The 27182-nt window shown below is 36.3% G+C and overlaps 1 protein-coding gene across 5 annotated transcripts in view; it reads left to right on the top strand.

Moving 5' to 3' along the window:
- ABHD17B (abhydrolase domain containing 17B, depalmitoylase) overlaps positions 1 to 26776 on the top strand; it is a 45305-nt gene extending 18529 nt beyond the window's left edge. For 4 of the 5 annotated variants that reach the window (XM_043891043.1, XM_043891047.1, XM_043891044.1 and 1 more), the window contains 3 exons: positions 18831 to 19300; positions 22868 to 23047; positions 25264 to 26776. In XM_043891043.1, the coding sequence (XP_043746978.1) occupies positions 18834 to 19300; positions 22868 to 23047; positions 25264 to 25483 (867 nt within the window). In that variant the 5' untranslated portion in view covers positions 18831 to 18833 and the 3' untranslated portion in view covers positions 25484 to 26776. Of the gene's footprint in view, positions 1 to 13371; positions 13413 to 18830; positions 19301 to 22867; positions 23048 to 25263 lie in introns of those variants that run through there. The other variant, XM_043891046.1, reaches the window with a different exon arrangement.
- Positions 26777 to 27182: the final 406 nt, after the last annotated feature.

Genomic DNA, 27182 nt, shown 5'->3' with positions numbered 1-27182 from the left:
TAATACAATTAAAATTCTGATGACCAATTTACAAAAGAGAACATGAGTTTAAGAATTAACAGACTTGAATGAACATTAGACCTATTACCGTGTATTTCTCAAATGAAGAAACAAAGCAGTTAAATGATTTGCCCAAGGTCTTAAAGAATTAAAACTGACTCTTAGCCTATTGAATGTGTTGTTCTTATTTTCCTTAATTAGACATACAAGCATTTCTTCTTTGATATAGTTATTCCAGTTGCACAAAATTTCCATGTTTGAAGAAACAGTGGCAAAATGTTGATTTGTTCAGGCCAGAAAGATATTAAGCACAAATTCTTTTGACTTTGACAAATTATAGTGACTGAGTGTTTATTACACATTTTCTAGGAGTGGTAGTATTTCTTCAAACCTTTACTTTTAGATGAGCATAGCTAAAGAAAAGCAGCTGGCAACCGTGAAAAAAGGAAGTGGTGAAAGTGACAGTTTATATTGATAGACATATTGAAGGCCATAAGAGTAAGGACTGAGTGGCCTGTTACCCAGTCTGTGTAAAGAGAGGTACTGATATTTGTTGAGAAATATTGTACTTGCACTGAGGCTGCATAAATGCCAGAATTCCCAACATCAGTTCAATTCAATCACTCAGTTGTGTCCAACTCTTTGCGACCCCATGGATCACAGCACACCAGGCCTCCCTGTCCGTCACTGACTCCCGGAGTTTACCCAAACTCATGTCTATCGAGTCAGTGATGCCATCCAACCATATCATCCTCTTTCATCTCCTTCTCCTCCCACCTTCAATCATTCCCAGAATCAGGGTCTTTTCAAATGAATCACTTCTTCACATCAGGTGGCCAGAGTTTTGGAGCTTCAGTATCAGTCCTTCCAATGAACATTCAGGACTGATTTCCTTTAGGGTGGACTGGTTGGATCTCCTTGCAGTCCAAGGGACTCTCAAGAGTCTTCTCCAACACCACAGATCAAAATCATCAATTCTTTGGCACTCAGCTTTCTTTATAGTCCAACTTTCACATCCATACATGTCTACTGGAAAAACCACAGCTTTGACTAGACAGACCTTTATTGGCAAAGTAATGTCTCTGCTTTTTAATATGCTATCTAGGTTGGTCATAACTTTTCTTCCAAGGAGCAACTGTCTTTTAATTTCATGGCTGCAGTCACCATCTGCAGTGATTTTGGAGCCCAGAAAAATAAAGTCTCTTACGGTTTCCACTGTTGCCCATCTGTTTGCCATGAAGTGATGGGACTGGATGCCATGATCTTAGTTTTCTGAATGTTGAGTTTTAAGCCAACTTTTTCACTCTCCTGTTTCACTTTCATCAAGGGACTCTTTAGTTCTTTGCTTTCTGCCATAAGGGTGGTGTTATTTGCACATCTGATGTTATTGATATCTCTCCCAGCCATCAGGGATTGATACAAGGAATAAACTTGTATGTTGCTATTCATGCAGTTCTGTGGTTCTGTTGTCCCAGTGCTATTGTTTAGTCCCTGAGTCATGTCTGACTCTTCTGTGACCCCATGGACTATAGCCCCCCAGGCTCTTCTGTCCATGGGATTCTCCACGTAAGAATACTGGAGTCGGTTGCCATTTCCTTCTCCAGCAGATCTTCTTGACCCAGGAATTGAGCCCACATCTCCTGCATTGCAGATGGATTCTTTACCGCTGAGCCACCAGGGAAACCCAGAGGTTATCCCATTGCTTGACAAAAACAGCTCTTTCAAAACAGCGTCTGTACAAAGCACAAAAGTGAAGTCGCTCAGTCGTGTCTAACTCTTTGCGACCCCATGGACGGTAGCCTACCAGGCTCTGAGTCCATGGGATTTTTTTCCAGGCAAGAATACTGGAGTGGGCTGCCATTTCCTTCTCCAGGGGATCTTCCCAACCCAGGGATCAAACCCAGGTCTCCTGCATTGCAGATAGATGCTTTACCGTCACCTAAAATTGTACTCTGATCCACCCTGAAACCTTGTAGTTTTCTGTTTTTTCCTTGCATACTTAAACAGATTTATATCTGTTTTAGTTCTCTGAACTGCTTTATTAAATAAGTAGGATAAAGCCAACTTAATTTAAACAACCTAAATTTCACTCCTTCACCAAATTAACATTTTTAGGACGCTAAATCTAGAACGGATCTAGTGGAATAGCCTGTTATTTTGGGAATTGATATTTAATACATACATGTTAAGTTTGGACTGCTTCCATTTTCAATTTGAAGAATGGGTCAAGCTCTCAGCGTCTGTCATACCGCCTTTCAGTGTTCTAAGGTAGAATTGTTTCTTATTAACATCTTCTGCCCCCAAATGGCAGTGTACCTGGATCACGTAATAATGTATTTCTCTTAAGAATTGACATGGGACAGGGACCTCTCTGGCGGAGCAGTGGTTAAGACTCCGAGCTTCCATGGCAGAGGGTACCGGGTTGATGCGTGGTCAGGGAATTTCCATAGCATGCCTCACGGTGCAGCCACACACACAAAAAGTTAAGAATTGATATTGGACAAACCCTTATCAGGATGGTTCTGAGCTAGGTACTGTTTAATCAGTCTCATGCAAAAGCAGTTAATGTGCTATCAACTTGGGATCAAACCTGAAAATTACCTTGGATACTAACAGCACTATTAAGACTATGTGTGGTTCTATAAACCCTGAATCTGTATGTAAAAGTTTTAGAAAAGGGAATCCAACACATTTAATTACAGAATGACCTGAAATCTCTCTTCTCAAAAATCTGGTGCTACTCGAGTTAGAATTTCTATTACATAGTCATTTTATGCTTTTTAAGTCTTATAACCTACCTATACCCCTTGGTTCTATAAATGCTCATTCTATCCCAAATTTCCTTCTATATATTTAATATTCTCAACTCTAGATGGGAATTTCTACTTTGTACTACTGACTTTAATTTCTTTTTTCCATTTTAGCAGTGCACACAATCCAGATTATAATTCTGGTAGTGATTTATTCTTCACCTGGGGATATGCCTTCAACCTGAGCATGAAGGACTATTGCTAGCTTATTGTTCACACTAAGTCAGTACAGAAAAATATTTTGCATTTCTATACATTAACAAAGAATTAGAACATGGTATTTTTTAAAAAGATTAAATATGTATAGAATACAGGCATGCAAACACTCAGATTTCAGTTCTTCCCAAATTGATTTTTAGATTCACTGCCACTCGTCAACATCTCAAGAGAATATTAAGTATCAAAGTTAATCAAAATGACAGGTCGCCATGAGTGATTGTAGAGATGTTCCTGCAAACTAATGCCACCTTTGAAAGCAGTTTGGCACTCCATTTTGGGTACATTTTAAGGAAGAAACTTGACAATATTGCAGAATGTATCCAAAGACTTCCTAGAGTCCTTACACATTTGAAGCCCACTGAAATATAGCTGAGAAAAGAGAAGATGCAAAGGAGAAAAGGAAAGATATACCCATTTGAATGCAGAGTTCCAAAGAATAGCAGGAGAGATAAGAAAGCCTTCCTCAACAATCAACGCAAAGAAATAGAGGAAAGCAGTAGAATGGGAAAGACTAGAGATCTCTTCAAGAAAATTAGAGCTACTGAGGGAACATTTCATGCAAAGATGGTCTCAATAAAGGACTGAAATGGTCTGGACTTAGCAGCAGCAGAAGATATTAATTAAGAAGAGATGGCAGGAATACACAGAAGAACTCTACAAAAAAGATCTTAATGGCCCAGATAACCAGATGGTGTGATCACTCACCTAGAGCCAGACATCCTGGATTCTAAGTCAAGTGGGCCTTAGGAAGCATCACTACAAACAAAGCTAGTGGAGGTGATGGAATTCCAGGGGAGCTATTCCAGATCCTGAAAGATGACGCTGTGACAGTGCAGCAGTCAATATGGCACAGCAGATGTGGAGACTCGGCAGTGGGCCCGGGGCTCCAGTGCCGAAGGGCGCTCACCCACCACACAGCTGTACTCACTCACACGCTAGAAAGTAATGCTCAAAGTTCTCCAAGCCAGGCTTCAACAGTACGTGAACCATGAACTTCCAGATGTTCAAGCTGCATCTAGAAAAGGCAGAGGAACCAAAGATCAAATTGCCAACATCCGTTGGATCATAGAAAAAGCAAGAGAGTTCCAGAAAAACATCTGCTTTATTGACCACACCACAGCCTTTGACTGTGTGGATCACAACAAACTGTGGGAAATTCTTCCAGAGAAGGGAATACCAGACCACCTGACCTGCCTCCTGAGAAATATGTATGCAGGTCAAGAAGCAACAGTTAGAACTAGACATGGAAGAACAGACTGGTTCCAGATAGGGAAAGGAGTACATCAAGGCTGTATATTGTCACCCTGCTTATTTAACTTATATGCAGAGTACATCATGAGAAATGCTGGACTGGATGAAGCACAAGCTGGAATCAAGATTGCTGGGAGAAACATCAATAACCTCAGATATGCAGGTGACACCACCCTTATGGCAGAAAGCAAAAAACTAAAAAGTGTCTTGATGAAAGTGAAAGAGGAGAGTGAAAAAGTTGGCTTAAAGCTCAACATTCAGAAAACTAAGATTATGGCATCCAGTCCCATCACTTCATGGCAAATAGATGGGGAAACAATGAAAACAGTGACAGACTTTATTTTCTTGGGCTCCAGAATCACTGCAGATGGTAACTGCAGCCATGAATTTAAGGCTCCTTGGAGAAAAGTTATGACCAACCTAAACAGATTGCTTTATATATAAAGCAGAGACATTACTTTGCCAACAAAGGTTGTCTAGTCAAAGCTGTGGTTTTTCCAGTAGTCATGTATGGATATGAGAGTTGGACTATAAAGAAAGCTGAGCGCCTAAGAATTGATGCTTTTGAACTGTGATGTTGGAGAAGACTCTTGAGAGTCCCTTCGACTGCAGGGAGATCCAACCAGTCCATCCTAAAGGAAATCAGTCCTGAATGTTCATTGGAAGGACTGATGTTGAAGCTGAAACTCCAATACTTTGGCCACCTGTTGCCAAGAACTGACTCGTTTTAAAAGACCCTGATGCTGGGAAAGATTGAAGGCAGGAGGAGAAGGGGATGAAAGAGGATGAGATGGTTGGATGGCATCACCAACTCGATGGACATAAGTTTGAGTAGGCTCCAGGAGTTGGTGATGGACAGGGAAGGCTGGTGTGCTGCAGTCCATGGGGTTGCAAAGAATCAGACACGATTGAGCCACTGAACTGAACTAAAATATATCACTTTCTTTCATGTAACAAGTAAAATTTTCCTGTTTTAAACAGTGGCTCATAATCTTCAGAAAAGAACATCAATGCTGTCAATTTATAAATGCCATTTCAGGTTATACTTTTTTGCCATCTAGTGGCCAAGACTATTTCCTGCTTGCCTCAGGTACGTATTCTTACCTTCTGAACCCCCAAAAAACTTTAACATAGTCTTAAATTTTAATTTTGTTTGGTTTGATTTTGAGTTTTGTGTATGAGATGGGAAGGTCTTTTCCTCGTTGTTTTTCTTTGTCCGCTAGACTCATTATACTCTTTCCGCTAGACTCATTATACTCTTTCCATGTCCACACCATACATAGCAAAACATTTCATTCCCAAGACTAATCTTAACTCAGTGATTAAAAACATGGACTCTGGGTCAAACTATTAAGTATGAATCCTGGCTTCACTATAGTCATCTTGGGGAAACCCAACTTCTCAGCTTTCTCATCTGTAAATTGGGCTGGTGGGGAGGATAAGGGCATCTCTTTCATAGGGTTGTTATGAGGATTATTTATGAAGTTTTTTTTTCTTTTTACAAGACCTAGCTATTTAAGTATTTTGATAAATAAACACTAGTTTGGCTTTCATAACCTAGCAAAATATACCTGCAGATTTATATCCCTGAATGTCAGCAGTGACAGTACTGTTTGATTTGTTTTGTTTTATAAACTTTAGTTCTGCTGTCATTGCCTTTTGAGGGACTTCTGTGTGACTCTTGGGTCAGCATGCTTACACAAATATAAAGGATGCTCATTTTAATTCTTTGTTCGTAAATATGAATCGTAAGTGAAGAAGCAGGCTAACAGCATGAAAATAAAAGATGAACAGAGGGAACAAACATCATCTGAAAAACACAGTTGGACAGAACAACAAAAATTTGGCTCACTTAGTATTCTGAGAGAGATTTGAGAGGGTATTGCACCCCTAATCCAAAAGGTTTTTAAGTAAAAACTGTTTTTATAGAGTACCAAAGTAGCAATCTGAACTAAACACGAAGAAATTCCCTAGGAAATAGAGCTGAAAGAAAAGGAGAAAAAGAAAAAGTTTGTTAAGTATAATAGTCCTGGGATTCCTATATAGGAATTCCTGGTATAAAGGAAAGGAGATGGAGAGGGAATTAAAAAACAGTAGAAGAAAAATTCTTTAAGTCTTGGGGCTTCATATCAAAATGACTTGTTAAATACACAACAGTATGAATGAAAACACATTTAGATATACATAGTCTCTTAGAATTTCAAAGCTAAGGATAGAAGAAAATCTTACCTTTTTTTTTGGAGGAAAGAGTTTTTGTTTTAAAGGAATAGAAAATCAGATTGGTATTAGCAATCAATATTGAATGCTAACACACATCATCATGTGGGCTAATAATCTAAATTGGGATGGAAATTTTTTTTTTTTAATTTGTAATTCTAAAGCATGCTTAATTTGCCATAGGTGTGAAATCTAAATAAGAACTTTTTAAAAGTGTTCGCTAAAATATGCTTTATTTTCCCCAGGCCCTTGTGAAGGAGGGAGGGCAAATGCTTGGAGGTGTATTCTAGCAAAACCAAACAAAAAATAATCCCACAAAAGGATTAAAACATGGTATTATGAAACAACAGAAGGAAGATGAAAAGAAATCCTGGATAGACACACAGCTGGACTGGGAAATGTCCCAGAACATAATTGTTTCAAATTAAAACAAAACTCACTGGGATCTAAGACCATCTTCAGAAACAGCACAGATTCTGTTGCACAAATTCTGAGAATAAGAAGATGGAATATATTAAATGTTATGAAAGCTTCTGAATTTTGTAAAGACTAAAAAAAGGCACAGGTCTGAGAGAATTAAAGATTCTTCAGAAAGTCCAAATATGAAATAAACTGAAATGTACCTTATTTTTAAGCAGTTATCAGAGTTATAAAAGCACCTTAACACTTAGAATTTAGTGACCTAAAATATCACCCTACCTGGATGTCAGTGGAAAACATTGCAGATAATTTTTATTGTTACCCGTTTAAAAAAAAATATCATCCTATTAAACAAAAATTTAATAATTATAAAAAGCAAACTGCAAAGGATATAAAATTTAATATGAATGTAATTTTATAGCCAGTTATAATGGTATTTGATTACATGGGAAGCCAGTAGAAACTTCCTAAAGTTGATGGAACAAGAAGTGAGGATTCAAGTATAATGTTAAAGTTATAAAAATAACCTATAAAAACATAAAAATCACATCGAAATGAGCAGAGAACGGAGAAAGGGTAAATTCTCTGAATTTTTCTTAATAATGAAACATTATGATGGTGGAGAATAAATACATGACTGTGGTATTAGACATGAGATCTAAAAGCAAATGACCCAACATCATAATTTCTGGGATGGAGCCTGGTTTGGGTTTGAGTTTCTGGTGGGATTAGGGAAGAGACTTTTGTTTTAAATCTTTATTTTTCTCAGATTCATACAAGCGTATGGTTAAGGAGCCAAATGTTTCTACAAAATTTGTTGTAAAAATTAGCAAGCCGGAGCCCTGCTCTCTCTTTGGTATTTACCTCCTAAAGAACAATGTTATATTGCTACTTCTTATATGTTGACATCCCACTTACAAAAGGCCCCAAACTGTTACATTCTCCTTCCCACAACTTCCCCATGTAACGGTCCCATATAAGTATCATTGGATCTTTCTGATTATTCTGCTTCCTCAGAAGATTCTTCCAGTGCAAACCTCTGGTCTTCTGAATTGGGAAGAATATCTAGGGAACTGAATTCTTAAATACACTTTCAACCAGTACTTACTTTATTTAGCCTGGAAGGAGACTTAGTTTATATTTTTTAAACTTTGTTGTTTGACTTTTTTTAAACCATGTCTTACAATACTTTTATAATTGCAATGTTACTTTTAATATCATAGTAATCTCAATTATGCTGCCTGTTTAATAATTATTTGAATATAGTAGTGGTGTTAGCACCATGTACATTTCAAATTTTCTGAACCTTATTAACTACTTTGATTATATTGTGCTGCAGATGGGTGTTTTAAGGTATGTAGTGTGTTTAAGTGTTCACCTGGAAAATGTCCCAGAAACAGATGTTACTTCTTATAAATGTGGAGAAAATAATGTTTATTTGTGGAATATCTTCACCAATGTACATTGCGAACTTTGAAGATAAGCATGTTTTGGAAAGTTTTTCATTAGAAGTGCCAAAAATGCCATGATTATGGGTAGGAGAATGTGTGTCTGTTCATATTTTAGCATATGCTCAGCAACATATAGAGGTATGACTTTGAAATTGCACTTTACAGTCACCAAGAGTTTTATAGGAATCTGTGATATTAGCATATTCAAGTCATCAAACTGTCCTGCTTAAACAGGAAGACTTGATTCAGTTGTTCAGGCATTAGTTGAGTGTATCATCAGGATTTTTAAGTGTTTAGAATATTGTATGGACTGTATTCAGAGAAACCAGTTAGCCAATAGTCACAAACATTCTTAATAGTTTCTTATGGTTTACTTGCAACTCCAACATAAACAAACCTTTTAATAACATTATTAAATAAAATGGCTTTTAAGTTAAGATTGGATTAGATGTAGTATTTTTGTTAAGATTATAACCTTCTATTATTATTGTGTAGGTATTGTGTAGGTAATCTCATTTAGTTCTAGGTGACTACTTGTTCAACAGAATCTATAAAAATAGCTTATATGTACTTTGATGGGAAGATTGGTGAGGAAAGAGCACCAGCATTTAAAGAGAGTGTGGATATTAATATGCATGTAAACTCTGGTTCTGCGTTGCCTGGGTTTGAATTCTTTTAGTTCGACACTACCTGCTAGGACTTTCTCCAGTGATGGAAATCCTCATTCTGCACTGTGCAGTTTGGAATGAACATGAACTTGGGCGAACTCCAGGAGATGGTGAGGGGCAGGGAGGCCTGGCATGCTGCAGTCCGTGGGATTGCACATAGTCAGACATGGCTGGGTGACTGAACGGCAACAGCAAGCACATGAGGCTGGTGTGGCTGAGGAACTGGATGTTTAATTTTAATTACTTTAAGTAGCCAGAGGTAGGTAGTGGCTCCTGAACTAGTGCAGTAAGAATTTTAAAACTAAAGGAAAACATAAGAATTACAGAAGTGGCTGCAGTGACCAGTATGTAGGACTGCTGAGGCAAATTAGTTTGTTTGGCGTAGCTTATAGGCTCTTCAGCCTTAATTTCCATTGTCTATAATCATGTCATAGATCCAGTTTCCTCGATTCTGATTCTTACAGTTTAACTTTCTTTTACTAAAAAAAAATAAATTATACTAACACTAGGAGTGAGATTATTTTGGTATCTCCGGTAGAACTCAACATTTTTATGTATCTAACCCGAACTTTTCTCACCAGCAGGAAAAGAAACTTATTTTGACATTGCCCAGTACATTTTGCCTATTTGCTGCTGCTGCTGCTGCTGCTGCTAAGTCACTTCAGTCGTGTCCGACTCTGTGCGACCCCATAGACGGCAGCCCACCCAGGCTCCCCTGTCCCTGGAATTCTCCAGGCAAGAACACTGGAGTGGCTTGCCATTTCCTTCTCCAATGCATGAAAATGAAAAGTGAAAGTGAAGTCACTCAGTCATGTCCAACTCTTGTGACCCCATGGACTGCAGCCTACCAGGCTCCTCCTTCCATGGGATTTTCCAGGCAAGAGTACTGGAGTGGGTTGGCATTGCCTTCTCCATTGCCTATTTGAGAAACTCCTAAATTTTTTAAAACATACAGTTGTTAGGGCATCTGTTCAATTTACCAACAAAAACCACATTTCATAGGTGTTCTCAAGTGATACATTGGTCCAGTTACTAAGTTTCTCTAGAATCTTATTCATATTTAAGAATTATAACTCTGTCTTAAAAAGTAACTGATGGGATTCAGTGAATAGTTCTGAGAAATTTTTCCTTTCAATTTGAAATATAAAAAAAATACAGTGCTTTGAAAAATTCCTTTCCTAAGTCTTTTTTTCCTAGTAAAGTCACTCAATCAAGTCTTTTGATCTCACAGAATGTGGAGTACTTCTGCTATTGATTTTTTTTTTAATTTTTATTTTTTTGGCCGTGCTGGGTCATTGCTGCCAGTTGCGGCTACTTGCCAGTTGCGGCTACTTTCTAGCTGCGGTGCACGAGCTTCTCATTGTGGTGGCTTCTCTTGTTGAGGAGTCGGTAGTTGTGGCCCACAGGCTTAGCTGCCTCATGGCACATGGGATCTTACCAGATCAGGGATCGAACCTGAGCCACCAGGGAAGCCCTGTGGATTCTTATAATGATCAAAAAGAAGAAATAAGCATAACCTACCTCAAAGAGATAAGAGTTGCAGAAGCTATATTTCAGGCTTCCCTGGTAGCTCAGATGGTAAAGAGCTACCCCCGCTTGCAATACGGGAGACCTAGGTTCGATCCCTGGGTTGGGAAGATCCCCTGGAGGAGGACACAGCAGCCCACTTCAGTATTCTTGCCTGGAGAATCCCCAGGGACAGAGGAGTCTGGTGGGCTGCACAGTCCATGGGGTCCCAAAGAGTCAGACACAACTGAGCGACTAAGCACACACACACAAGCTGTATTTCTACATACGGTATATACAGATAATGTATTATCTGTATACAGAAAATGTGTTAAAACCACATGTACATAGAGAGAGGGGATATATTTATACATATAGCTGACTCACATTATTGTACAGCAGAAACCAACCCAACTTGTAAAGCAATTATACTCCAATTAAACATAGACTAAACACCTAGTTTCTAAGTAACAGCAGAAATTTGGATCATTCTAAGTATTTTGGATGCTCTTTTGGGGGCGGGGGAGTGCAGGATCTTCCTTGCTGCACGAGGCCTTTTCTAGTTGCTGCGAGCGGGGGCTGCCCTGCACAGGCTTCTCGTTGCAGTGGCTTCTCTTGTTGCAGACCGTGAGCGCTGCCTGCAGGGGTTCTCAGCGCGTGGGCTTCGGTAGTTGCAGCACGTGGGGTCAGCGGTCAGCTTAGTGGGCGCTCAGCATGTGGAATCGTCCCAGACCAGGGATTGGACCCGTGTCCTCTGCATTGGTAGGCGGATTCCTGCCCACTGGACTACTGGGGAAGTCCTGGGTGCTCTGTCTTGACTGGAAAATAAGTATGTTGCCAAATTTCCTTAATCATGAATATTCCATTTCTCTGTATGCATTAAACTCTGTAATATGTATGGCTCCCTCAAAAACCGTAACACGCATATTTTCCTTGTTGCTGTACTTCCGTAAATGTTACTACAGATGACATGCTGGATGTTAGGGTGGCAGTACCTCAGTCTCTTGGTGCCCTCCAAGACTGAAGTGAGCTTAATTTCCCTTACTTTGACACACCCCTGGGCTACTGAGTTGAATGTGATTAACCCCCTCTGTATGTAGTATTAGTGGCAATTTCCTTTGCATTAGTCAGTTGGGGTGTGCTGGGATCATGCCTCCTTCACAGAACTAACCTTAAATCTTTTTTTTTTTCTCCTTTCTTTTTCATCGTTGAATATCTTCTGTGCCATCACTTCTGACTTCATTCTGACCTTTACTACTTCTTGCTCTTAATATTCAAACATCTACTTTGTTTATATATTTCTGGTGTTAGGCTCTGCTATAATTCTAACTTAATTTTTACTTTTTCGGGTTTCTTCTGGCAGTTTGAAAAAACATAAGTCTTTAATTTCTAGTTCTGTTCATTACAACAAACTCTTGAACCCTGAAAGAATCAATTATCCTTTGTATGTGGTAGTAATATGAGACAATCCGCATTACCAAGAAACTATTACAAAAGAGATCAAAATAAGACTTTTTTTCTCAGTACATGTTATTACGTCAGGAATTGCTGCAAGTCATTTCAGTAATTTCTTGTGTCAGAAGAAAGGAAGGAGATTATGGTATGTCATTTTATTTAAGGACGATCTTTAACACTAGTCTTCCTGTTTTGCTGAGAAAGGACTCAGGTGTTCATCTTTTTTCCATTGTCATTGAGCAGGAAAAAGTTACCAGGAGAAGCAGGTTCCTAAATTATTATTTCATTCAATTTTAGGAACTTCCTTCTGCTATAAAAGTAAAATAACTGAGTCCCCCGCCAAAAGGAAAACCTTAATCTTCACAATGGGCCATCTGTTTAACATTGAGCTGACCTTTCACTTTGTGAATTGATTTCCAAAGGGGCAAGATTCCCTCCTCCCCGGGAGACTGTTGTATTCTGTGCTCTATAACGCACTGAGCAGTTTAGTAACTAGCAATGTTTATCCGGCCTGCACCTGCCCAATTCAGGTTCATACGTTTTTATTTGATTGCTTCTACGCTGCCACCATACAGAAGACCTAAGTAATTGTCACAAAATATGCTGGCTTTCTTTCTTAACATGTTGATTTGTAAACTTTTCCTTTTGTGGGAACTTCTGAGGTGAGAAGAATTGAGTTAATCTTAATAACTTATTGCTTCCCTGATAGCTCAGTTGGTAAAGAATCCACCTGCAATGCAGGAGACCCCCGGTTTGATTCCTGGGTCAGGAAGATCCGCCGGAGAAGGGATAGGCTACCCACTGCAGTATTCTTGGGCTTCCCTTGTGGCTCAGCTGGCAAAGAATCTGCCTGCAGTGCCAGAGACCTGGGTTCGATACCTGGGTTGGGAAGATCCCCTGAATGAAGGGAAAGGCTACCCACTCCAGTATTCTGGTCTGGAGAATTCCATGGACTGTATAGTCCATTGGATCACAAAGAGTCAGAAACGACTGACTTTCACTTTACTTCACTAATAATTTATTAACTCATTCATCTAAAAAATTATGTTAGAGACTTCATTATGTGTCAGACACTTTGCATGGCACTAGAGGTACAGAATGACCTTTCTTCATATATTTGTTAGCCTGTGTATCTTTCTGCCTATGCATATGTTTTGTCCATTTCCTCTCTTGAGTTTTTTGTTGTTTTCTTGTTTATGTAGAAGTTTCTTATTTTAGATATTAACCCTCTGACTGGATGGTTTTGATGAAGAAATCATATTTCCCAAAGCATTTTTTACTAAATAGAAATTCTTTATTTGGTTGAAGCTAAATTTGCTAGTGTTTTCTCTTTTATGGATTTTTTCTTCTGACTTGTATTAGTTTGACTTTTAGGTTTATAATCCATCTGGAGTTTGTGTTCTACATACTGAGAGGTAAGGATACTAGTTTGTTTTTTTTTTAATACAGTTTTTAAAGGTTACTATTGAAACTGTGCAACCACCACCCAAGTCAAATATAGAGCATTTTCGTTTAAAAGAAACCCCATACATACTCTTCCGTTGTTCCTCAACTTTCCCATGCTCCACAGTGCTTGAAAACCAGTAATCTCTACTTCTATAGATTTGCCTATTCTAGATGTTTCATATAAATAGAATCATAAAATGATCTTTTGTGACTGGCTTCTTTCAAGATCCATCCACTTTGTAGAATGCATGAATACTTTGCTCCTATTTTTATTCAGTATTTCATCATGTGGATATCCCACATTTTGTTTATCAGACGATGACCATTTGGATGGTTTCTGTCTTTTTAGCTATTATGAATTATGCCACTGTGAACGTACATTTACAAGTTTTTGTGTAGACATATGTTTTCCTGTCTCTTGGGTGTATACCTAGGATTAGAATTGCTTAGTCAAGTGGTAGCTCTGTGTTTCTGAGGAACTGCCAAAGTGTTTCCCAAATAGTTGTACCATTTTACTTCCTATCAACAGTATATGAAGGGTCCAGTTTCCCAATATCCTTGTCAACCTTTGTTTTTTTTTTTTAATTGCCATCCTAGTGGGCTTGAACTGGTATGTTGTGGCTTTGAACAGCATTTCACTAATGATTAATGATGTTGAGCATCCTTTCGTGTGTTTATTCGCCATTTGGATATCGTCTTTGGGAAAATATCTTTTCAGATCTTATGTTCATTTTTTATTGGGTATTTTTGTTGTTGCTGTTCTGTTACTCAAGAAATTCATATATTTCACTAGTTATTTAACTTATTCACATGATATTTTTTACTTTTAAAGCTTGTCTATAAATCTGTCTTCTTTTTCATTTAGCATTTTAGATTTTGCTCATCTTTTTCTCTTGATAAGTCTTGTCTGAATTTTCTTTCCATAGAAGTATGGTTATGAATTCAGGTTCCAGAGTCATTCTGCCACTTATTAGTTCTAACATTTACTAGCTGTGTCACTCCTGGCAGGTTTATAACTACTCTGTGCCTCTGTTTCCTTAATTGGAAAATGGGTATAAGGGTAGTCTTTATGTAAGAGGATTATTGAAAGAATTAAGTGAATTAATATGTGAAAAGGATTAGTACAGTGCCTGACACTTTAGGATTAGTAAGTGCTCAGTTACTGCTACAAAAAGTGAAAGTCGCTCAATCATGTTCAACTCTTTGCGACCCCGTGGACTATACAGTCCATGGAATTCTCCAGGCCAGAATACTGGAGTGGGTAACCTTTCCCTTCTCCAGGGGATCTTCCCAACCCAGGGATTGAACCCAGGTCTCCCTCATTGCAGGAAGATTGTTTACCAGCTGAGCCACAAGGGAAGCCCTCAGTTACTGCTAGTTGCTGTTAGAAGTAGTGGAAGCCTTTTCTAAGAATCTTTTTTTTGGTCTATTAATTTTTCTGTTGCTTTTTGTTCTCTATTTTGTTGATATCTACCATTAATTTACCATAATTATTTGTATTTATATTCCTTCTTGAGTTTAACATGGTGATAAATACTCAAAGCTAGACATTTGTAATGAATAACTATAATTACTTCAGGTGTTTCCTAGAAACTGTCAATTTTTTTTTTTGGTGGTTATATCTGACTTATTAAGAGTCATAATCAGAATTCCCCGTCAGCCCATGATTAGGACTCCATGCTTCGACTACAGAGGACATGGGTGCAATCCCTGGTCAAGGCACTAAGATTCTGCATGCCCTGTGATGTGGCACTCCCCCAAAAAATCATATTCATGCTTTTCTTCTGTCTTAAGCTTATCAATATTAATATTCTGATCAGTTCAAATGACCAGTGCCCCTGTACACTTGTACTGTTTCCAATCCTCTCCATATTGGTATTCTCTAAAGTTTTGATTCTAGGTTATTAGGGATATACTTTGTTGCTTTTTTCCTTCACTGCTTATTTACTGGAAAAAAAAAAAAAAAAGACATTAACTAGTCTTGTCATATCTCAGACTTCTCTTGGATTTCTTTTCCTTTTTACTAAAGTTTTTCAAAGAGGGTCTTGGTTTAATCTGAGTTTTTGTGTTCCTGCAGATATCGTTATTTTGTCCTCATACTAAATTGGTATGTTGTCTCTCTGTGGAATTCTAGCTTCAAAGTTTTTAACTTATTTTAAAACCTATCCCTTCAGTGTCTTCTGGTTTCTAGCGTCACTATTGAAAAGTTACATGTTCATCTGATTCTTGTTCCATTGTAAGTAATTTCTTCTTTTTGGAAGCTTTTAGATTTTTGTTTCAGTTTTAATATTTACTGTAACTTGTCTAGCTGTGAATGTTTTCTTAAATACCTTCTTGGCATTCTGAGCTATTTCGATCTGAATTTTCTTTTATTCTGAAAAATTACTAAGATTGTCTTTATTTTATTCTCTGGTTTTTTTTGGAGGGGATTCTTATGTAATATTGATGTTAGTTTTTATTTCTACTTACTTCGTCCTTAAATTTTCTTCTTTATTTTCCATATCTTATCCTCCTGAAAGCTTCTGTACTTGGGAATTCCTCATCCTGATTTCCTAGCTCACTAATGTGTTCTTAAACTATTATTGATACTTGTACCCACCCACCAGTGTAATTCTTTATTTCAGATACTGATTTTTCTATTGCAGAGATTCCAGTTGGATTTTTCTTTCTGACACTTTTTTCTGCTTCATCTTTAAGTTTTCTCTTCTCTCTCACTCTGTGTAAATAAGATTATTATAACATTTTAAATCCCTATTTTTGTCTGGTCATAACTGTTGTTTTCCACCTGTGATTATTTTATGGCCAAGAAATAACTGGTAAATGACATGTTTATATTTAGGTGAGTTATATTAAAAAATTGGGTTTTAATTATCTATATTTAACAAGATATTTCAGTGAATTATCAAGAATAATATATTCTCCCTCAGTAGTTTGCTCAGCTCTGATCATACTAAAACTTAGGTTTGTTTTATTTATATTTTCTGTTGTGGAAAATTTTCACATTTATAGGAAAGAGAATAACTTTTAAGCAAGTCTGTGTTGCTGCCCTATCAGAGCTGTTATTAGGAAAGCAATAATTTCCAAGGTTTTGTTATTAAGTGGATACTAGTTATGTGGATTCAAGGCAGTGGAGGTGTTAATAATTTCTTCTGCCACCATTACGAAAATCAGGTTCTTTTAATAGACTTGACCATGGCACAGCAGATTTTTCTCGTCTTCATCTTTTCTTTGATGTTTATCTTCAGAAGCATCTCTGCATGTATGTTCAGTTAGCCAGATTTATTTAAAAATTACTATAGTATATAAAAGTCTTCATGTTCAAGAAGTAAATTACGGGAACAAAGTATAGCTAATAAGCTTTTAATGGGCTGTTCAGAGTGAGCAGTTGATGGCATGTAAGGTAATTGGAAGTGAGAAATAACCATAGGCAGAGTATTAAACAGGTGGCACTGATATATTGTACCTTCTACCTCATCTTTTTCCAGATCATCTTCTTTGTAACTGACCCTTTGAACTTCTTTCTCTACCATCCCTGCCAGATCTTTTATTCCCCTGGCCAGGATAATAGATTTGTCACCAAATTCTGCAGTAGACATCACTAATTTATCACACATTCTTTGTCTGGCAAACCCTGGGTATCCCCTCAGAATCCTCAGCACAACCCTTCATGGAACCAATTAGAATTATCATCATAGATGACAACTAGTTGTCATTTCTGTTCTATCTGACTCTTGTTCCAACCACAGGAAGACATTAACTTACTCAGGTTGTATTCATTTTGAAGGCTGAAAAGGAATAAAGATAGAAATGCAAGTAAAATGCTTCCCATTAGCCAAGATACATTTTTCTGCCTTTCCTTTACTCATCTTTTAAAGGCTTTCATATCACTCCTACCCTTGCTTGCTGCTTTCTCTCCTGTTTCTGCTGCTTCTTTCTACCTAATCAATTTGTACATGGAAATCAACACATTTGTATTAAGCAGTATAAACTAGATTTTCAATTAGTAATTAATGAAACAAGCATTCCTTTCTTTCTGTATGTACTCAACACTTTAGTCACTCTTCTGAGGTGATTTTTTTTTCTTTTGGTATAATGAAGTATTTTTTTTCCTGTCCTTTATTTAGATTTTTTAGAGAAAATTAGGTGCCATTAGACCAGACCAGAGAGACCTCTGGTTACTCTGGAAGGTGTTTGTTTTGAATGCCTTCTTCCTGGAACCAAGTAATGGTCTACCACTAAAAAGAGATAAGAATTTAAGAAAGGATAATTAGAAGGAAATGCTGGTAGGGCAAACAAGTAGTACTTTATTTATGTTCCTGAGTTAATATGAACTGTGGATACTTTTTAAATATTGCTGAAAAAGGCACAGGAGAAAGTGGACCATTTATGAGTGTCGGCTGTATAGCCATTATTACCATGTTAAATGCTTTAACAATATCATTGTATATGTTCTTCACAACCAGTCTGTTCATTGTAGGCATTTACTTAACGAAGACAATAAGGGTCAAAAAGGTAAATAATTTGCTCAAGGTTATATGGCTATTCAGTGCTACCCCCAACTCTGACTTCAATGTTCCTCTTATTTCTGTCTAACCATTTAGAAAGTTTTCCTTGAACAGATTTTACCTTTTTTTCCTTCTTGATTTGGGCAATAATTACATACATAACATATATTGATTTTAATGTCTTATCGGTTATTTAGGCCACTGGCACTATGGCTAAAATAATAAGCTTCTGAGTCAAGTAGTGTTCTGAGCCTTTGAGGCAGTATAACTTAGTGATGTAGGACGATGACTGAGCCTGGTGTAAAATCCTGGCTCTGCAACTAACTCACCTTGTGCAGATTTCTCTCTCAGACTACCACACAGGGTTGCTTAGAGGATGAAACATGCTAAAAGGCATAGAACACTTAGCGCAGTTCCTGGCAGACAGTGAGTGCTTCTTCAGTGCTACTATTATATATTTATTATGTTAAATCCCTAACTTCTCGAGATTCTGAGAATTTCCACTGAAATTACAAACTAAAGATATTTCATACCCCCTTTATTGTTTTTTTGTGAAGAAATAGCAAATTTATACCTGTATTCTCTGATAAGAGTATAATTTTTCATATTTTGGTAAAGTATGACAAGATACCACTACTATTTGAAATGTGTCATATAGTATTTGAATCTGTTTTCTGCTCAGGAGTATTTGCCTCACCTCAGGATTTAATGTGTTTCTACAAAGATGCCAAAAATCTATTTGGGCAAGGATATTTCATATAACAGTAGTAGACACTGACCACTACTAGAATTTACTGGTTGGTGTCTTTGTTTTAACTTTTATTGTATGTAAATGCAGAATGCACATTCAGTGATTAAAACATTGACTATTTTCTTTTTCAGAAGATGAATAATCTTTCGTTTAGTGAGCTATGTTGCCTCTTCTGCTGTCCACCTTGTCCAGGGAAAATTGCTTCAAAGTTAGCATTTTTGCCACCTGATCCAACTTACACGCTGATGTGTGATGAAAGTGGAAGCCGTTGGACTTTACACCTATCAGAACGAGCAGACTGGCAATATTCTTCTAGAGAAAAAGATGCCATTGAGTGTTTCATGACTAGAACCAGTAAAGGCAACAGAATTGCCTGCATGTTTGTGCGTTGCTCACCCAATGCCAAATATACTTTACTCTTTTCCCATGGAAATGCTGTTGATCTTGGTCAGATGAGCAGCTTTTACATAGGACTCGGATCACGGATTAATTGTAATATATTCTCATATGATTACTCTGGATATGGTGCAAGTTCTGGGAAACCAACAGAGAAGAACCTCTATGCAGACATAGAAGCTGCTTGGCTTGCTCTTAGGACAAGGTAAATGATGATTGGAAATTGTTTTCCACACGCTGAAATTGTCTTGTGTAAGAATAACATGTTTTTGTAATACACTTTGAAGTACTAAGTAGAGTTTATATTTACCAGTATAAATCTATAAATAGTTACAGTTTTAGATTATAATTTTAAATTTTGTATAATAGCATAAAAGACTTTGACAAATTATGTGTGTGTGAGAGAGAGGTTCTTAAAAATTTATTTAAGCCAGTGAAAAACGTTTGGTTTTAGGAACTTATTAGAGAAAAAAAAAAATTACTGGATTGTGGTGTTGAAATGTTTATTCAAAGTTGCAGAATTTCAAGAGAGAAAAAACAGTGATTTAAATAATCATTCACTTGATCTGTCATTAACAGCATAAGAGGCTAGATTGCTTTTGTTCAGATCCTAAGCAGGATTTGCATTATTTTATATAATTAAAAATAAATAGAAATTACATTAATCATTTTCTAGTCACCAAGATACTTAGTTTTTTCTTGAAAAATATTGCAGTTTTGTATACTTCAATGTATTTTCTCATCAGACAGTTAATGTACACTAAACAGAAATAATACCTTAGTACAAATTATTCCTCATTATACATTAATAAGCTGCCTGACTTCCAGAGTATTTTAGAGTACATAGAGAAAACTTCCCATTCCTAATTTAATCTTTAAATATTAATATTAATGGTTTCAGTTGGCTGGGAAGAACTTCCTCAATTTCATTAGTAAGTATGATCTTTTTAGAAAATGTCTTTAGAAACATTTACTGCCCCCCACCCCTACCACAAGATGTATAATAGATTATGGTCTCATAGCAGAGTTCTGTATAAAGGAGATTCTTAAGCCAATTGAAATGATATGAGAACATATTTCTAACAAGTAAGAAAAAAAGAGATGGTAAGTAGTAATTAAGTAGCTTTAGGGAGGAAGGCACAAAAGGGTAAATATTTATAAACTTCAGAACTACTGTAAATGACTGCAAAATATGCTTAAGTTACACCGATATCAATCCCCTCAGGCCTACAAACAAAAATGAGTGCCTCCTTTCAGAGTCAGCCAGTTAAATATAATATAATACCTGTCAGGAAAATATAATTTTTTAAATAACAGATTTATTGCAATATAATTCACACACTATAATCAACTTCGGTGAATTAGTAAAAAAGCTGCTAAAAGCAGAAAGCCTTCCTTACTAGTGCTTTTAAGTAAGACAAAAGTATAAATTTATTGAAGTAAAACATTGGTATCCAGTTAGGTGTTCTTACTATGTTTATGTAAAAGAATTCCCTCTTGTAAGTGGTCAGCTTTATTATTTTTCTTTTTTAAATCTTCTCAGATATCAATTTAAAAGAAACGTTCTAAAATGATTTCTTGTCTTGGTTAATCTTTTTATACACTTGACCAGTATGATTGAAGAGCAAGAGCAGAATAGATAAATTATCTCACATACTCGTTTACCATAGAATTTCAGACTTATAATTTCTTTTACATTGAACCCTTAATATGGTTAGAAGACTTATAGGAAGTCTTGAAAACTTTAACTTTTCTGTTTCTTTGCTTAATGAAGAGTTTGAGTTAAATCATCTCAAGATTCTTTGCAGTTCTCGAATTCTATCATCTAATCAAATGTGTGTAATTAGAATGCATGCTTTTCATTTCCTTTACTGGATTAAAGTAAAAAGTTAGGGTTTAAGTAACAGGAAGGGGGAAATTAATAAAAATTAATTATTAATAAAATTAATAATCAATGAACTTAATTATTATTTGAGTAACTTCCTTTTAAGGGTAGTTGAATATCTATAACCCACGTTACTACATCTGATGGATAACAGAAGATAAGGGACTAATACTCACTCTGTGGCCTTCCCCCCAGTCTGAGCTCCTTATCTGTGTGCTGTGGTAGAAAAGGCACTGGACCTGGAGTCTGTATACCTGAGCCTAATTATAGTCTGTCATTAACTTACTCTGACTTTGAACATCTGCTCAGTAAGCAGCTGACCTAGATTAGATGGTCTCTAAAGTCCTTTCCCACATGTACTGTTCTGAAATTCTGTTTCTGCCTCAAGTCCTCTGATGCTAAATTGGCAGCTGCTTCTGCTACTCTGGAGCCTTGCCATTGCTAGCTTTAGCCTAAAACCCGTCATTGCCACCAAATGTTCATTTTCCCAATTCCTTCATTCCTATGAAGTTAGGTCTGTTGCAAACAAACAAAAAAAACCTGTTCTTAGTTTTACATTTAGAGTCAGTCTGGAGTAGCTCGAAGCCAGTCTCTGGGCCAGGGTCCAAATTCTTGTGTAGAACTGATTTGAAGAAACTGTGAGGAGGTACATCACTACCTAGATAGTTCAAATAGTCTTTTGCCCCTGGCAAGAGCTGTAGGAAGCACAGGGGTTTATCTTACTTTTTCCTGGTAAATATTCAGATTCTATTACCTTTTCACAAAACTAAAAACTGTTGTGCAAATAACTGTTAGCATCCAGAAATGACTGCTGACAGACTGCTAAAGTGGAAAGGCAGCATATTTGATGTGACTGTAGCCCTTAATCACACATTCATAAGCTCCCATAGTACCTCACTTATATTTCCAGTAGTTTATAGTTAAGACAATTATATTGTAGAAACATAGTGTGTACCCAGTATTACTGAGTTAGTGAGTCCATGTATTTAAATCTGAAGCATTTTTAAAGGAATTAAGTCATGTCTGACTCTTTGTGACCCCATGGACTGTAACCCACCAGGCTCCTTTGTCCATAGAGTTCTCCAGACAAGAATACTGGAGTGGGTAGCCATTCTCTTCTCCAGGGGATCTTCCCGACCCAGGGATCGAACCTGGGTCTTCCGCATTGCAGGCAGATTCTTTACCTTCTGAGCCACCAGAGTTAGGTAGTACTCTTGAGATTTTGTCATGAAGTCTATTCATAGATCACTGAACCATGTGGCATTTGGAATTCTCATTCATCTGTTGATCTTTTCAACAGAAATGACATTAGTCCATTTCTATGGGTGAATAAATGCAAATCTCAAGAAAATAAGTAATTTGGTCCAGGCTATAATACATATATTTTATTCATTCCCTACTGTTAACTATACATTGCGTTTTCATCACTACGACCAACTTCAGAAAATAAAAAGAGCCACTTTTAACACCTAGAGAAATAAAGAACCTTTGTTACATTGAATGGAATATAAAAACTGAATCTCCATTAAATATCAGTCCATTAAAATATTAGTGACATAGTATGTTCCAAATATATTTAATAATAAGCTACATTGAATTGCATAAATGATTTAATAAATTCATTCTTTAGGGTTAACATTCTAAGAGACCTCAGCTACTATTTTTTCAAAAGATGGAATGGAAACAGATGAAATAAATGAATATAGATTTTATTATTGCATTAGATATGGTAGTGGTGACTAAGAAACTTAAATTTTAAATATAAATTTGTTGGCATTGTCTCATTCTAAGTCATTCTTTTATAAGATTAAGTACTTACTAGTGATTGAACATTTCATACCAGTCTGACTCTACAACTCTTTTTTTTTTAACTTCTGTACTATGTAGATACGGCATTCGCCCTGAAAATGTGATTATATATGGCCAAAGTATAGGGACAGTACCATCTGTGGATCTTGCTGCTCGGTATGAGAGTGCTGCTGTTATTCTTCATTCTCCTTTGACCTCAGGAATGCGAGTTGCTTTTCCTGATACCAAGAAGACCTACTGTTTTGATGCATTCCCAAAGTAAGTATTAATATTCAAGTTGTTTAATTCAAAGAAACTTTTGAAGGAATTTTTTTCCATCACTCAAGATATTCATGATACAGTTCTCTCAGCCTTGAACTCCTATTAATTAATATTTTACATATATTATAGAAATTGTGAAACAATTACTCTGTGAAGAGGGTGGTGGCAGGACACCAGTCAGCAGGCTGAAATGTTTGTGCATTAGTAACCTAGGTGAAAAGTGCTGTGAGCCTTATTTCCCAGACAGCGACACTAGTGTTGGAGATAAGAGAATGAATTTGAGAACTAAAACTGATAGAATAAATGTTAGAGTGTATATAAACAAAAGAATTTGAATATAATTCCCAGATTTCTGAGTTGAGTTGCTAATGGATGATAGTGCCATCCAGTGAGGTGCATAATACTGAAGGAGAGGAGCAAGTAGAGGGAAAAGGAGATACATGTGCATAAAAATAAGTGAATGATGTCTAATTAGTGACATGTCTTACAAAAGAAATGAATTGCAAAAATGTTTTCTTAAATGAACCAGAATAATTATTGCCCCATACGTCTGCAAACATAAGTGTTAGACTGATATAAAATGAGGACTACATTTCTTCATGTCTCTCAACGTAGGGTGATAGTTCCTGCTAGCTCCTCTTCATCATTACAGAAAAATTGATGGCCTATTTTTCTCAATAAAGGGAAAAGGCAAGAAGTGAGAGCCTGGAAAATTTCAGTCTTTCTTTCTCAAATGGGCAGCAATACGAAGGTTTTTTGTGAATGATAGATGGGCCAAAGGCCAAAACATCACTCATTTCTTTATAAGGGTCATGTCAAAACCATTTTTTCTTCATTAGCTTAAGGGGTTACTTTGGTAGGGAAGCTTATGGGAGCATATGCTCCTATCACCAGAGCAAGCTATGGGGTTTTTTGGTTTTTGCATTTATCGGGGATTTGTTTTGATTTTAGAAAACGGTAGATTGGAGGGTATGTGTGTTATACTGTGTAGCTGAATGGTTGGAATGATAGGGAGACATTTGGGGTAAACTGCTGCCAAGTTATATGTCTGTCTGACACCCTCTTCCATTTTAGCTACACCAACAGAAGCACTAACAGTAAGTAAACTGTTTGAAAAACATCATAAATTTCCTTTTTTGTTTAATTCCTCTATCATGGAATAGTTGGCAGCAAATAACATACCCAAGCATTTTTTCCTTATCAAATGCTGCTTTGAATTATTTCATTGATGATTTTATCTTTCCTCTTAAGGCAGATATATAGTCTCCAAAGGAGACTCTTCCTACATCTATGCCTTAAGAATGAAGGCCTGGATGCCAGCATGTATATGTTTACTTGTTATTTGATATCTCTGCCTTAAACTGTATCTGGTAATCCCCTAGTCCACTAGTTACTGAGCTGCAAAAGCGAGGGGAAAGAAAAGAACTGGGGGCAGGGGTGGCTAACTACTTCTTAACGAGACTTTGAACAAATTCTATAGATTTGAATCACCTGTCTTCATTCCCATGTCCGTTCCTTCTGGTGTATTCCGTGGTACAAATTGGGCTGGTTCTTCACTTTACCTTTCTATCCTCTTAAAATTGTGTTTTCTCCTATACTTTTAATCTATTTCTCACATCCTCATCTGCTTTCCTGTTCCAAAATGTTCTGTTTTATTTCTATTTTTGTAAATACCCTAAAAAAAAACAAAACACAAAAACATTTTGCTATCATTTTAGTAAGAGATTAAGAGGGAGAAAAAAATATGAATGCAGAGAGGTATCAAGTTAGCACATAGCTGAAATAGCCCTTGATTTCCTCCTCTCCTTGTAACCTAAGTTTCTATTCTAAATATCAACACTGTAGAAAGGAGAGACTCCCCTGGCAGTCCAGTGGAGTCTGCACTCCCCATTGCGCTAGAACTAAGGTCCCACATGCCATGGGACAGCCAAAAGGAAAAAATATCTGTAGAAAAGTAAACTAAGGTGACTGTGATAATTGAGTGATTCTCTCAAAACAGAACTGCATGAAATTAACATCCTCAGATAAAGTAGGGAGTAATGTAAAGATGACTTTTTAATCTTATTTGTAATCTAAAAGGCATCCAGCCCTTCTGAATTGATTCAAAGGTGGTTCTAATGTTTGAATTATCTAATATAACACAAGAAAATTTGTTTTATGTTTCCTTTTCATACTTAATTTGCTGACTTCTTCCCCCTTCTCTTTTCCTACAGCATTGACAAAATCTCTAAGATAACCTCTCCAGTATTAATAATTCATGGGACTGAAGATGAAGTCATAGACTTTTCACATGGTCTCGCATTGTTTGAGCGTTGCCAAAGACCTGTGGAACCTCTGTGGGTTGAAGGGGCAGGTCACAATGATGTGGAACTTTATGGACAATACCTTGAAAGATTGAAACAGTTTGTGTCACAGGAACTGGTAAATTTGTAAAATATTCTGTAAATTTGCATATTGGGTTTTCTTTTCTTGCTGAACTGCACTCTTTGGTAAATAACATAAAACCTGAAGGTTTTGTTTTCAAATCATGTCAGTTGCCTTCATAAATGTACAGGTAATGATTTGTTAACAGACTTAATGAAGGTTTTAATTACCAAACTAGAAACTGGAAATAACAGTATCATGCAGTCAGGCTGTGTAATTTATATTTTTTCTGTGAATTTTTTTTTAAACATCAAGATGAGTACTGTATGAAATTTTAATTCTATAAAATCAAATGCTATAAAAGTATTGCCAAATGCTTTTGCATATCAGAAACAAATTTATAAATATTTTTAAAACATCTCAATGTACTAAATCTTATCCTGGTATACAAATGTAATATTCTTTCAATAAAAAATTGTATATCTAAAACAGTTCAAGTACTCATAATAAACTATATGAAAACATGCAAGTTCACTAAAGATGACCTAAACCCTGTTGTACAGGGATAGAGATTTAAAAGGTTATTTTATTGTAAAATACATTGAATTTTCTGTATTCCCTGGTTATCATACATTTTCTCCTAAAAAAAAAAATGTAAGTCTTAATTTTTATGCCATCTGTTAATTTACCAACTAGTTACCTTTAAATGAGAAGTCATGATAGAACTGAATCTGAACTAGTTTTAAGTTTGGTACTGTGAGGCAACTACTTAAAAATTTCAATTTAGTAATTTAAAAGGCATTTAGAGCTTCAGGAATGATTTTGTACACAATGTTTTAAATTTTGACTAATCCCGTAGAAATGCAGTATTATAATTATTAGAAAATCTGAAAGTCCATTAGATGTTCCTTAAGACAACACACAGACTGGCTATTCGATCCCTTTTCACTCTGACTGTTTTTAAGAATAAGACCTGTTGTTTTGGATTACTTTCTGAGAATTTCATGGATTTACTCCTGGATGCAGGAGATAAGAAAACATTTAATTCATAACTTTTATATTAACCAATGTAGTAAAAATAAAGCTCACACACAAAAACTAAGTTGCCTTTCCTTGAATGAATCCTGCTTGAATAAACAATGAAAGAAAAATTAAAATTAATGGTATGTAGTCTAATTTGTAAATGAATGAATATACACACTGTGGATATATTTTAAGGCCTTATGTAGTTTTAATTGTTCTGCTTGTTCTGTGGTTATGTCTAAGACTATAGTATATGATTCTCTTCAAAGTATATCAAGTATTGTGAATGCTTTGGTTCAGATGTGTCGAATTAATAGTAAAACAAAAATATGCCACTCAGCTGTGCTTGTTTTCCTTCTTCCATGCTCCTCACTTCCTACTTAAAATAAGGACTGGAAAAAAATACCATTCATCTTTATAGTATATAGATCTATAGTTTTCTAAATTTTATTGTTATTTCTTTCTTTTAAAGAGACTTTTTCCTTCTCATGATTGTCTTGAAGCCTATACAGTTCCTTATGTTTACAACATACCCCAGAGTTTGGCTAAGTGGGCTTTTTTATATATATATATATTATCACCTGGGAAAATAAAAATATTGATCATACTACTTCAGTATTTACTCGCTCATTCACCAGGTACTTACTGAATGTTTAAATCATTCAAAACCCTATGCCAAATAAAGACAGACATTAACCTTGTCCTCAGAGACTTAACAGTATAACTGAGGAGACAGGTACTTTAT

This window comes from Cervus elaphus, chromosome 29 (genome assembly GCF_910594005.1).
Source record: "Cervus elaphus chromosome 29, mCerEla1.1, whole genome shotgun sequence".
NCBI classification, from domain to species: domain Eukaryota; kingdom Metazoa; phylum Chordata; class Mammalia; order Artiodactyla; family Cervidae; genus Cervus; species Cervus elaphus.
The sequence above is the reverse complement of the archived record's forward strand: the minus strand, read 5'-3'. Positions and strand labels throughout refer to the sequence as shown.